Genomic DNA, 13,851 nt, shown 5'->3' with positions numbered 1-13,851 from the left:
GGCTTTCGCTAAGTGGAAGATTCCAACAAGGGTGTAGTAGAACTACAACTCTCAGATTATTATGCAGTAAAATAGAAAAATGATGGACGCCAGGAGGTTCTTAGGGTGAAACAAAAGATGGGTAGTTTATTTGTTCAAGGCAAATGACCACAGGTTTACTTACATATGATGAGGTATAGGCAGATATAACATCACATTCTAGAACAGGTTGGATGACACGGCTCAGGAATGTGACTCCCATAAGGCATTGTAGTCAAGCAGTACATCAATTCCTTCAGGCAGATATACCTCAAAGTGCTCCGGATCCCACCCAGTGGAGAGGTCAGGGAGTAGGAGTCTTGCCTGATGCCCTATCCACTGTGGTCCCTTCACTAAAGGAAACTAAGCTGCTCTTGATATCTGATCTCTCTATCTTACTCTCCTAAAGAGTCTATAACAGATATAACCTATTCTAGCTAACCTCATTCACGGGGTTCGCTGGTCCCCCACTTCACCCCTCTCACTAAAGGTGTTGTCCCTTTAGGGCAATGGCTTTACTGGGCCTCGGTGTACCCAGGCTCAATGGGAACATTCAGTAGGTAAGGTCACCAGCAACCAAAGAGGATGATCCATCCCTTTCCCAGCACTACATTGAAGTGTGGTAGGAAGTGGTCATTACACCTCTTGGCCAATAACACTGGTTATGTAAATGTAACTAGATACATGGGTTTTTGCCCAGCAACTTGGGAAAAGGAGGAAGGGTTGGGATTTAAAGTTATAGGGGCATGCTAATCCTATAGGTCCCTACATTAGAAACATTTTGCACAGCCTATCTACTTGCCCAGTTTTACACTGAACTATGCCTTTAAGCAACTATTATTTAGAACAATAGAAGAGATCTTAAACAGTTGTCTTTCACATTGTCAAGTTATATTTATTTCTATTCTGACATGAAACAACCAGATAAATCTATTTAAGAGCACCCCAAGGGCTGCCTTTAAAAAGAAAATTGTATATATTGGTGGTATGGTATGTGCTAGCTTAATATGCTTATGCAGAGTACTATATGTTAGCTGCAATAAGTTTATTTTGCAACCTTGTTACATTCCTTTAAATTGAATTACCCATTAAGAATTAAACGTTGCAATGTTATTAGACTAATTGTGATTTTTCCATGTTATATATAAATTCAAAAATGTTTAATTAATCTTTTGTATGTACTTTTCTGAGCATTTTGGGTATTCTCTATAGCATGGCTGTCCAACTGGCGGCCCAGGACCCCCTTTATTGTTTAAACCTGTATTGTTTAAACCTCAAATTCAGACTGTAATCCCCTGTATTGTTCACACCTGTGATCCCCCTGTATTGTTCACACTTGTAACACCTCTATTTTTTATAGCCTGGGTCTCACACCTGAGACCCAGACTGAAACTGCCCACATTGTTCACCTGTTCACACTTTATTCAAAATGCTAATCGGGCTCCAGCACTGTGTCACTGTATGTAGTACATATTAGAATGATAGGTTTCTCTGTCTTCTGCTCTGTTCTGCCTTCCTTTCCTGTGTGTGCCATTCTCTGCTTTTCTCTGCTTGGGTGTGCCATTCTCTGCTTACTCATTGCTGCTTGGGTGTGCCATTCTCTGCTTGCCCAGTGCTGCTTTTGTGTGCCATTCTCTGCTTCTCCAGTGCTGCTTGTGTGTGCCATTCTCTGCTTACTCAGTGCTGCTTGGGTGTGCCATTCTCTGATGGCCCAGTGCTGCTTGTGTGTGCCATTCTCTGCTTGTCCAGTGCTGCTTGGATGTGCCATTCTCTGCTTGCCCAGTGCTGCTTGTGTGTGCCAATCTCTGCTTGCCCAGTGCTGCTTGTGTGTGCCATTCTCTACTTGCCCAGTGCTGCTTGTGTGTGCCATTCTCTGCATGCCCAGTGCTGCTTGGGTGTGCCATTCTCTGCTTGCCCAGTGCTGCTTGGGTGTGCCATTCTCTGCTTGCCCTACACCACGTGTGGAATGTAAGCCTGTTTGGGGTTTGTTCTTGGGGTTTGTTAGCATTTGGAAATTGTTGTTAAGGGCCCCTAAGGTGTTTAATCATGTGTTGGGGGGTTGTTGTATTATCCACAGGGGAGGATGAGGCATATTGATTTAAGGGTATGTTTTTAACATGACGGATGATGGATATGATCTTAAAAGGTCTTGTGGTAACATGGTTGTGGTTTACAGTGGGTGTGGTTTTAAAGGGGGAGTGGCCAACACTGACTTCCATTATCGGCCCGCCACCACATAGGCCAGTATAATTTTGGCCCTAGGTACCATAGAAGTTGGACAGAAGTGCTCTATAGCAATTGGAAAAGTCTATAGTTTTTAACAGCTATTTATATTGGAGGCATGGGAGTTTGTAGTAATATGTCTGTTCTAATAACAGATACACAAGAACTGCCCCTAAAAGAAGTGTGAAGGGCCACAAAACATTGAGTATAATGCTTAGGGGAATTTGCATTGTGGCCTTCAAAGATACCTTAATATTCAATATTTTGTGCATGTCTTTGTATAAAAACCCTTTGTATTTTGCCTGCAGCCTAAATTCATCCTCTCTGCAGTTAATAACAATGAGTTTGTTCTTCTATTAAGATGTGGTTCGGTTAAAGTCCTGGTTGATAATTTGTAACCAGTGCTGCTGATGCTTTATTACCGATTACAGTGTTACTCCAATCAAAGCAATCAAGGCAAAGTGAGTAACTAAAGTAGAGATGGTATACAGTATGAGTGTTTGGGTCTTCCATTTGTAATTTTCCACTGCTGTTGCTTAAAACTTCATGGAAGATAGCTTTCTGCAGATCTATACTGGTAGAGGCACTCTAGCTGAGCAAGCATTTCAGCAATATGATAACATACTATGAAACATAGTGGACAATGCTTGAAAATAAATTAATTGTTCCATTAAAAGTTTTGCCTGTGGAAAGTGATTGCATATAAATACCTACTATGAGTATGACCTATAGTAAACAATGTATGAGCATGTTAGATATACTAGATTTATCTGTATAGTAAGGGAATATAGTACCTGTATGTGAAAAAATGTTCCTTCAGCTCATGGACAGATGCAGTGAACAGAAGGATGGCTTTACAAATCAACAACATGCAAGCTGATCTTCTGTCTGCCCTATGCTCCTTATGTGTGCCATACTCTGCCTGCCACACTCTGCCTGTGTGTACCATACTGTACTTGAGGATCATGAGCCTGGTAAGATTTATTCTGAGGGTTTGTTAGCATTTGGATTTTTTTTAAGTACTCATGAAGCAAGTTAGGAGAAACAGATGAATACCAGTGCAATAAATTTGACTGACATTTTCAAGTTAAACATTTCTTGCAGTAATAAAATACTAAAATCTGTAACTAGCTGTCTGCTGGAAAATATACAGTAGATCATTTCTGTTAATTCTCAAATTTAATGGCTCACAGAGTTTTATACAGGTAAGTTTTTTAACTACAGATTCTGCATCCTTGATTGAGTTTCAGTGTTAACTTACTGTAGCAAAACCACTTATTTTGATTATCCATATAAAGCATAGAATTTTAATGAGAAGGAAAGTTCAGCATGTCAACAATAAGCAGAGAAAAGGCTTACCCATTTGACATCGACTGAGTAGATCTTCCTGATCTTGAATTTGGTGCAGTTTGTCCAATTCTACACACAAAGGAAATACTATGAATGAACCCTTTCCTTCTATGCCTGACATGCTAATTATAGGTTACAGTGAAATAATGAAAACTGTGTTTACAGTTTTGTAAATTGTTTTACATTTTCTAAAATGCTTAAGCTAATAACAAAAAGTGCCTCTTTCAGCTGCTGGAGTGACTGAAACTACCATTATACTATTACACGCTGAAAAGCATCAGTACCGGTACTGAATGGGAGTTTCAGACACTTCACTCACTGAAATAAACGAATACTTATTTGTAAATTTGTGAATTCAGTTTTAGCATTCATCTTAGCCCTTGGCTTTTTTTTTTGTTTAGTTGAGTTTATTGGATTAAACAAGACTTTCTTTTTTAAAAATAATAAATGGGTAAAGAACCATTATAAATGCAACCTGTGTGTGTGGCTTCTAATTAGTCTTCCAAGGTTGAATTTAGAATTGAATCGACCCGAAAACTTGAATCAAATTTGCTTCGAATAAGAAAACTCGAATAGAATTAACAATACACATAGTAACATTGTAACATAGTAAGTTAGGTTGAAAAAAGACACATGTCCATCAAGTTCAACCTTTGAACTTTTTTTTACCCTGCCTAACTGCTAGTTGATCCAGAGGAAGGAAAAAAAAACATCTGAAGCCTCTCCAATTTTCCACAGAGGGGGAAAAATTCCTTTCTGACTCCAAAATGGCAATCGGACTAGTTAAAAAAAATCTTGAATGTCAGGAAGGCTGCAAACATCACCAAAATGATCCTATGCAAAACTTACCCATAGTTAACCAAATATCTTTTGGTATTTAGTCCATAAAAGAAAAGTGTTACTGTTACGAAGACTACTTGGGATTTTCTTTCCCTAAAGATCTATAGAGCAATTTCAATGGGCAAGAAGAGCTCCAGCGTGCTGATGCCAATTTGCACAAATATTGTCAAATATATAATATGACTGGATTTCTATGCTTCTTTGGCATACAATGCTATGGGGCATATTCATTGCTGAGCAAACTAGGGAATTACTAGAAGTTGGGTCTTTTTTTATTTAACAACACTTTCCTGGATGTCAAAAAATGTTTTTGTATCCATTCATTGACAGCTTCAGTGTTCAATAAATCGCCAAACTCAGGTCATTCACTTGGAATCTATGGTCCAAATAAGCAGAACATTTGCCGTTTTGTTACACACATGGAAGGCAAAAGTGTTCTAATCTGTTTATATCCTTTAAATGATGATAGGGGGCTTCCAAGCCAGCCAATAGTTACCTTCACACCTAACAAATCAACTGTGATCTTATAGGAACAAACCACAGTATGCCTAAACTGCTTCTTTGGTTGACCCCATAAGGGCTATTCCACACGGGGAGATAGCCTTGCGTTTGCGGTCGCGGCGACAAAGCGCCGAGCCAGTCGCCGCGACCGGCGCAGGCGACAGTTTTGTATGGGCGCCTATGTAAAAACGCCTGTGCTAACCACACGAGGCGATGCGCTTTTCAACAGTCGCCTGAAAATGCCTCGCCAGGCTTTTTCAGGCGACTGTTGAAAAGCGCATCGCCTCGTGTGGTTAGCACAGGCGTTTTTACATAGGCGCCCATACAAAACTGTCGCCTGCGCCGGTCGCGGCGACTGGCGCGGCGCTTTGTCGCCGCGACCGCAAACGCAGGGCTATCTCCCCGTGTGGACTAGCCCTAAGGAGTGATGCAATGCCATGCAATTTGGCCCAAACAAGCAAAATTGATAATTCTTAGAAAAATTTAATTTATGTATAGAAAATTTAAATATTTCTTTTACAGCAAAACAACCAGTGATATAGCATATTATTTAAACTGCTAGGTGTTGTCACTTTCTAAAACACATACACTCACAAACATTTCTCTCAACTTGTTTTCATGTAAACACAAATGAGAATCTTTATTTGAAAGGGGATTGGGTTCTGCCTGCAGAAATTGCTGTATAGAAGGGAGAAAGCTCAGTGTTATCACAATACAGGAGTCCCCTAAGTACATATGTGCCTGCCCTGCCTTAGTCTGGCCCTGCTGGGTGATTTTTTGTTTTAGTGTTGTAGTCATAGTAAAAAGTAAAAACGTGCAGCTTTAAATACTTGCACTAAAATTGTAACATCAATGCCTTTCATTTCAATTGATACGACCTAGTCTAAAGCTGTATAAAATTTTTGGCATACAACATGTGTTGCTCTGGAACAATTTTATAAATGGGTGAAAGAGAGCGTCTACATACAGAATATACACACCAGTCGGGTAATGTAATAAAAGGTGCAAAGTTTGCTACAGGTCCAATCACCTATAGCAAAAAGTCTCCGAATTTAAATTTCCCTCACTGTATGTATGAGGTCCTACCAATATATAATACATAATGTATTTCTCTGGTTTTTCATTTTCCTGGATTTTGCACCATTTTTTTTGGTCCCCTGAAAAATGTAAAATGGGGGTTCTACTAATAGGTAGCATTTGCTGTTCAGCTGTTTTAAAGAGAACACTTTACTGACTGCTATGGTAACTGCACCTGGGCAAACTCTGTGTCTGTTATTAAATATGAATGTAAGAAATGTTGTGCTCTTTGGGCACTTTATAATTATGGGAAGTTTTTCTACATTTTACAGGTTTAACATGCCTTTAAATAGTCCCTTAAGTTGTTCAAAAACGTAAATGGCCCCACAAATAGTTAAGAACATTTCTTAAACACAGTGTAGATAGCATTCAGCACTAACTAGTGTCTAGTGTCTAGAACAGTGTCTCAAGTGTTATGTAAAGATTCTGGATAAAATACTGACAATATATGAAGGATAGTCAGGAGTAAGGTGTAAAGACCCTGCACCTGACAGATTAGGGTTGGCAGCGAAGTTTGAAAGTCTGTTTACTATATGTTATCTATGAACAAAATGTACCTATTTTATAGAGTTATCCAATCCAGAATTATTTTCACACAGCACACTTCATTGTCATAATTTTATGGTATTGTATTCACCACTAATATACTTTGTACGTTGCAAGTAACAGGATCATTTTAAATTTTATTCTTCAACCAACAAATGTGTAGGCAGCCATCTCAGGTCATTGTGCTTTCAGATAAGCTATTGTTTCTCCCACTCAGTTTAACTTAAAGGGATACTGTCATGGGAAAACATGTTTTTTTCAAAACGCACCAGTTAATAGTGCTGCTCCAGCAGAATTCTGCACTGAAATCCATTTCTCAAATGAGCAAACAGATTTTTTTATATTCAATTTTGAAATCTGACATGGGGATAGACATTTTGTCAATTTCCCAGCTGCCCCTGGTCATGTGACTTGTGCCTGCACTTTAGGAGAGAAATGCTTTCTGGCAGGCTTCTGTTTTTCCTTTTCAATGTAACTGAATGTGTCTCAGTGGGACATGGGTTTTTACTATTGAGTGTTGTTCTTAGATCTACCAGCCAGCTGTTATCTTGTGTTAGGGAGCTGCTATCTGGTTACCTTCCCATTGTTCTTTTGTTTGGCTGCTGGGGGGGAAAAGGGAGGGGGGTGATATCACTCCAACTTGCAGTACAGCAGTAAAGAGTGATTGAAGTTTATCAGAGCACAAGTCACATGACTTGGGGCAGCTGGGAAATTGACAATATGTCTAGCCCCATGTCAGATTTCAAAATTGATTATAAAAAAATCTGTTTGCTCTTTTGAGAAATGGATTTCAGTGCAGAATTCTGCTGGAGCAGCACTTTTAACGGATTCATTTGGAAAAAAAATTTTTTCCCATGACAGTATCCCTTTAAAGGGGCAAATTCACTAAGATGCGAAGTTGCGCCAGGCGCAACTTCGCCGCACTTCGCCGCACTTCGCTAGGCGTAGTTTCGCCAGGGCTCCACAAATTCACTAAAATCCGAAGTTGCGCACAGGGGTAGCGTAAGGTTGCGAAGTTGCGCTAGCGTTGATTCGCTATATAAAGCGAAGTTACGCTAGCGAAGGCTAATTCACGGCGTGAAATTCAAATTTCAATGGAGGAACACGTATCTGCACTACAAATGCCTAGAAAACCTTCAAATCAGCAAATTAAAATTTTATTTTGCCCTACACATGTACCCACTGTCTAGGTAAGTTGCCATGAGTCAGGAAATGTAGGGGGGAGGAAGGGGAGCCCCAAAAAATTTTCGATCTTTTTCAGCCTATCAGCCATCATGTAGAAAACACGCCAGCGTTTTATTGGGACTTAGAAAAAAAATTGACTTTTTTTTAAACAATCCCTATCTACTCTATTGCGCTTCGCCAGGTCTGAGGTGGCGAAGGAAGTCTAGCGTAAAAGGTAGCGTTCAGTACACTGCGCAAGTTAGTGAATTTGCGTAGTTTCGTCGCTAGCGAAGATTTGCCTGGCGTAAGGGTGCGAAGTAACACTAGCGAAACTATGCCAGCGTTCGTTAGTGAATTTGCGCAGTAGCGAAAATGCCAAACGCTAGCGAATTAACGCTAGCGTTCGGCGCTTCGCGGCTTAGTGAATTTGCCCCAAAGAGTTGCGACTTGGGTTGGCTGGACCTGGATTTTTACTAGTGAGTTCTGTTGTCATATCTACCACTAGGTGGGGCATGGAAAATCTTTTAGTGATGCAGGTGTCAGGAAGCTGTTATCTGGTTATCTTGCCATTGTTCTGCTTATGGGCTTCTGGGTGGAAAGGGAGGGGGCTGATATCACTCCAACTTTCAGTGCAGCAGTAAAGAATGCCCTAGGTTTATCAGAGCAAAAGTCACATAACTGAGGGCACCTGGGAAAGTAACAACATGTATAGTCCCATGTTAGATTTCAAAATTAAATATATAAACATCTGTTTGCTCTTTGAAAAATGGCTTTCAATGCAGAATTCTGCTGGAAGAGCCCTATTAACTGATCCATTTTGTAAAAAACATGTTTTCCCATGACAGAATCCCTTTCAAATCTACTTCCTCACATATGCAGATGTTCATCATTACCAAAGGGCACACCAGCAATGTTGCTAAGATCATAAGGTGTACTAATTTATGTACATACAAAGTTTTGTGCATGTCACAAGTTCACGCACTAGTGTCAAAGCATCATCATCAGACAATGCATTTTCTAGTAAAACAATGTTTAGTGCCCTGGTGGAGAAAAGGCTGATCCTGCTTGTATCCTCTACACTGTGTTTGTAATGACAGGCAAAAATCTAATTTACCTGTCACTATGCACACAGAATGGAGTCAGAAATTGCACAAATGAGTGGTTACAGTGATCTTATTCATTCATGCCTTAATTCTTATTCACTCTCTCATCATATCGTGTCTAGACTACTGTAACTCTCTTTTAATTGGCCTCCCCCTCCAGAGACTGTCACCTCTCCAGTCTATAATGAACACTGCTGCAAGGCTCATACACCTCAGCAACCGCTCCTCCTCTGCCTCCTCTATGTTAATAATAATGCTTTAGTGGCAAAGGTTTGTAGTTTGTAATCAATCCTGCACTATACTGCAGGATAGTAAGACAAATATATAGTTCAGCAGGGTCCCTGAGGTAGAAATACTATAATAAAGGTAAAACAACACCTATCCAAATCTTTGCCCCCCCCATGCAGAACAGAAAAATGATTGCTTTAGCAAAGAAAGCTTTTCCAAACACCTTCCCTCAAATGTTTGCTTAGATTTATGAAACAGTAACTTTCAAACAATTTCAATGCATTTCTCAGTGTTTTTGTTTTATTCAAGGAGAATCAGATAAAACTTTTACTGTTATCTATCATTTTTCAGTACAACGACCCATAAATGCTTTCAAATAAAGATAAGTGTTCCCTTTTACTCCATTCTGCTTTATCAGAGGTAAGCTACAGAACACACGCTATTATCATTTATAGAAATGTAGCATTTTTAGGGTATTGGCAGATTTGACATTTTGTCAAACCTGATAAACATTTGCCAACAGCGAGCAAAAAAAAAACATGCCTTGTTTCCTTCCCACCAGCTAACATTTAAAGTGGCGGTGGTGAAACATATGTGGCACAAAGTTGCCTGAAGTTTCCTTGCTCTTCAGCTTTCGGAAGTTACCCAACGTTTCCCCATGCCAAGTATGTGTCACCACCGGTGATTCAAATATTAGCCGGCTGGAAGGAAACAAGGGAAGTTTTGTCACCCACAGTAGCAAAGATTTATTGCGAGCAACAACAAATTTCCCATGTGCCTCTACCCTCAGGAGATAGCATATGTTTACTTCTTATTTATGCACTAAGTTTGCCAGTGGTTTTGACTAAAATGTTCCAGTGTTTTGCTATATAAGTGTCACGACCGGCACCCAATACCAGAACAAGTGCCAAGCACCCTGGTCTCGGCTCGGCTTCACCAGTAGTGTGACCACTGTTGGGCTTCGGGAGGAGCCCTTAGGGGAAGAATTCCACGCCCAGGAACGTGCGATTTTGCGCCAAAGTGCGCTGGCGCAATCACGCCACGCCTTTAAGAGGCGCGCCGCGCGCGCCCTAAGAACTCTAATGGCGCCGGGAGGAGGAAGGAGAAGGAGCGCGGAGGCCGTCCACACCGCGTACCACTAGATCACCAGGTATTTTTATTACAATAAGCTTTAGTACTGTCATGGTACTGTAACTAATGACATGATTGCTGTTTTAGGGCATTTCCAGACACAACAAACAAAATGTGTGACTACTCTTAGGTGATTTAAGTTTTACCTCCACTCATACCCATTCACTTCAATATCCTCTGTGCTCTCTGGAAGTAAAGAAACCACACCTAACATATCTGCAAACAGCAACATAATTCTCCAGGGCACTAAAGCTTCTTAAAACAACTGATGTTTCGGAACAGTGGAACAGCAGTACAATGAAGCATTTAACTCAATGAGAGGAGGCATGGTACGTTTTTGGATACTTTGTTATGAACCAAAAACTTGTCAAATAAACCGCCTAAAATCACCATCCTTATTTATAAATCAGACCTAAAGGAGCCCATGGCAAGCACATGAATATAAAAGTCCTAGTTACTCTGTCACATACAAAGAGGCTACTGTTAGCTAATCGCCCCAGAGAATAAAAATGCAATAACAATTACATTTCCTTAAATGTCATATATTAATATCTATACATTTAAACCAATTAAATCCTAAAGAGTTGGAGTCCCTTTTTGATACATTTTTTTAAAAATTTTAAGAAATGATTACATTTGTATAGATCTATACAGATTATTATGTACACCCTAAGGGGTCTATTTATCAACAGTCTAATTTTTGTGGTTTTTGAAACCATGACTAAACTCTAAAACTACGAATGTCATGAGATTTATTAAAAAATCAGAATAGAAAAACTCTGCTCTAAAAAATACAAATACCTTGAAAACCTCTAAAAAGTTTTTCAAGTTTTTCAAGTTAAAGAGTTTAACTCGTAGTGAAAAAAAAGTCTGAATAGAGCAGTCCAATTGGATCAGTGCAGCTCCCATTGACTTCTATAGGACCTTGACAACTTTTACTGACAAAGTTATGTATTAGAGGTTTTTGTTGTTTTTACACTTCAAAAATCTCAAATTTTTTAGAGCTTTTTTAAAAAATTAGAAAACCGCAAATATTTAGAGATTTGTGTAAACAGGCCCCTAGGTAATATAAATTGATGCCTTACATTAATGATTTCTCCAGGCGACTTCCTGCAGAACCAACAATCTCTCCAAGTGTGCAGAAGCACTGTCCTAGAAAATCCTGCCCACAAAACAGTGCAAGGGCAAAGGCATTTACATGGAATCAGACGGTGATATAGAAAGTGAGAACAAGAAAGAAAGAGAGAAAAGTTTAGGTCAAAGTGAATGATTGAAAATCTTTTTATATAAGCATTAGTGACCATATTTAGTAACCACTCACGTGCTTTGACAAATCTGGGCTTTTTGCATCAACATCGTACCTGCAAATAACAATTAGGAATTAGTATACCTCCAAATTAAGATAATTTAATAATTTTACATTACATGGGGTAGATGCAATGAAAGTCTGGCCACAAACAAAATACAGAATAGATTGTATTCAATTTATTATTAAGATAAAGTACAAAAGAATATTTTGTGTAAAAAAAAAAATTCCCAGAATAGGCATTCAGCATTCTTACATTGCACTGGACATTCTTACATTAGCTTGTCTAGCAAGCTCTGCAATGACTTTCATTTTATTAAGACAAACACACACACACACATGCATACATATTTATAATTACCAAAATATATGCGAACACTTCAAAACAATTATCACTAGCAATATTCATTAGGATCCTGCAGAGTTTATACAGGCTATGTAACAAAAAGTGTTCCTGAGTATTGAATGTTAAAAAAACAGAACTCACAGATCAAATCTCAGATTCTGCTTCTCCTCGAAGAAATAATCCAAAACGAATTTTCGAACAAAATCCGGGTTCAAGGAATTATCAATAACTTCTGTGCGTCCAAACTGTTTGAATTTGAAAACCAAGTAATTACTGTGCAAAATTCCGAGAGAGCTGTATCACCATATACTATAAAATATTATACTATTGTATATAACAATATGAAGAAACTGAAAAAGTAACACAATCTCACTTTTGACAGACATGTACTGTATTTCAATTGTGTGGTAACTTAATTCAGCTTTACACTAAATTTTAGTATGTTGATTGTCCTGTCCTTAGCAACTTATCCTTTGGTCTTCATTTGTTATCTTTTTGTACTTTTTTAAATTATTTGCCTTCTTTAGATTGTCTCAGAATATCACTGTCTATTTCATATTAAAAGTTAATTCAAAGTTAAGTTAAGGGTAAGGCCACACTGGGAACAATTAAAAAAGATAATGAACATTAGGAATTTTAAGGGGTTTGTTACTGTTTCTTCTTTTACCTTACCCCTTTGTTGGCAGATGTTTTAATTTAAGAAGCCCACGGTGGATTTGTCAAAAACAAACTTGTTAAAAGTCCTCTAGGAGACATTGCACAAGCCAGTAAGGCAACATCATATAACAAAATCTTATCTGAGTCAGAAACAATATTAAATCTAGAAGTAATATTTTAAAAAGTAATAATCAGTTTGTTTTGATAATTAGGCATTTTATTTCCTGTTACTCATTCTGCATCCTTTCCTTTCTTACAATGAAACAAAATATGATTGTATGCATTTTAAAATCAAATTATACCTTATATGTACAACAATAAATAAATAGACACTGTGACAAGCAAAGAGTTCAGTTTGGGATTCAGTATTTGAGGTAATAGATGTACCCTATTTGATCTAGATGATGGTAGTTCCACTGGTTTAATACTTTTCATTTAACCAAACTTGTCCAACTGGACTTGAACTGAAAGATAAAAAGTGTGTAAGGAAAGAAGTGATATACTATAGATAGCCTACAGATTACAATATGGTTGCCTAGCATTACCTACCATCGGCAGAAAAATCTGTCAAGTTTTCCAAGCTAAATTCCTTCAGAATGTGATTAAGATACATAATCGTAATCTAAATGGAGTTGGTTTTAGCACACTGGACATTAGCAAATCCTTGTATTTTAGTTCCAAGAGTGAAACATGATCTGAAACTCATTTATATCAAGCCATATGAATTCCCACTCCTTGTCCTCAGGTTGGAGCTCCTTGTCACTCTGCCAGAGAGAGACATATATCAATTATCATGGTGTTTCTGGGGAAGAAAACAGTATTGATGTAGTGCTCAAAGAGCAATCTCCAAAATAGATGTATAAAAACCAATAGTAGTTTATTTAGGTAGACATGAAGTTAGACTTATGTGTTTCATGCTCAACAAACACTTAAGCATAGCCTATGATTAAAGGAGAACTAAAGCTTAACTAAATAAGTAGCTAGAAATGTTGTACATTATGTTTTGTGTTTCTGCACCAGCCCAAGGCAACCACAGCCCTTTAGCAGTAAAGATCTGTGTCTCCAAAGATGCCCCAGTAGCACCCCATCTTGTTTTCTGCTGATTCACTGCACATGCTCTGTGCTGCTGTCACTAACTGAGCTTAGGCATCCACTCACAATATACAGTACACCTAGAATAGAAATTTCACAATTTAAGGCTGACATATAATTATACTACATGGCAGCACAAAAACCAATTAGCATCAGAATTTAATAATCAGCCCTGTAGCATCATCTTATATTACAGACCAACCTCATTTTCTGCTGGATAATTTGTGACAACCCCTAAGCTTAGCTTCTTAACAGCGGCTCAGAGCCCA

The 13,851-nt window shown here is 38.6% G+C and overlaps 1 protein-coding gene across 2 annotated transcripts in view; it reads right to left on the bottom strand.

The window, feature by feature from the left end:
- LOC108708155 (copine-5) overlaps nucleotides 1-13,851 on the bottom strand; it is a 169,653-nt gene that overhangs the window by 58,827 nt on the left and 96,975 nt on the right. For both annotated transcript variants that reach the window (XM_041582039.1, XM_018246554.2), the window contains 4 exons: nucleotides 11,975-12,078; nucleotides 11,503-11,542; nucleotides 11,267-11,343; nucleotides 3,601-3,660 (listed from right to left, as the gene is read on the bottom strand). In XM_041582039.1, the coding sequence (XP_041437973.1) occupies nucleotides 3,601-3,660; nucleotides 11,267-11,343; nucleotides 11,503-11,542; nucleotides 11,975-12,078 (281 nt within the window). The remainder of the gene's footprint in view (nucleotides 1-3,600; nucleotides 3,661-11,266; nucleotides 11,344-11,502; nucleotides 11,543-11,974; nucleotides 12,079-13,851) is intronic.

The sequence above is a fragment of the Xenopus laevis genome, chromosome 2L, assembly GCF_017654675.1.
Source record: "Xenopus laevis strain J_2021 chromosome 2L, Xenopus_laevis_v10.1, whole genome shotgun sequence".
Lineage (NCBI taxonomy): Eukaryota > Metazoa > Chordata > Amphibia > Anura > Pipidae > Xenopus > Xenopus laevis.
This window is presented reverse-complemented; position numbering and strand designations above follow the sequence as displayed.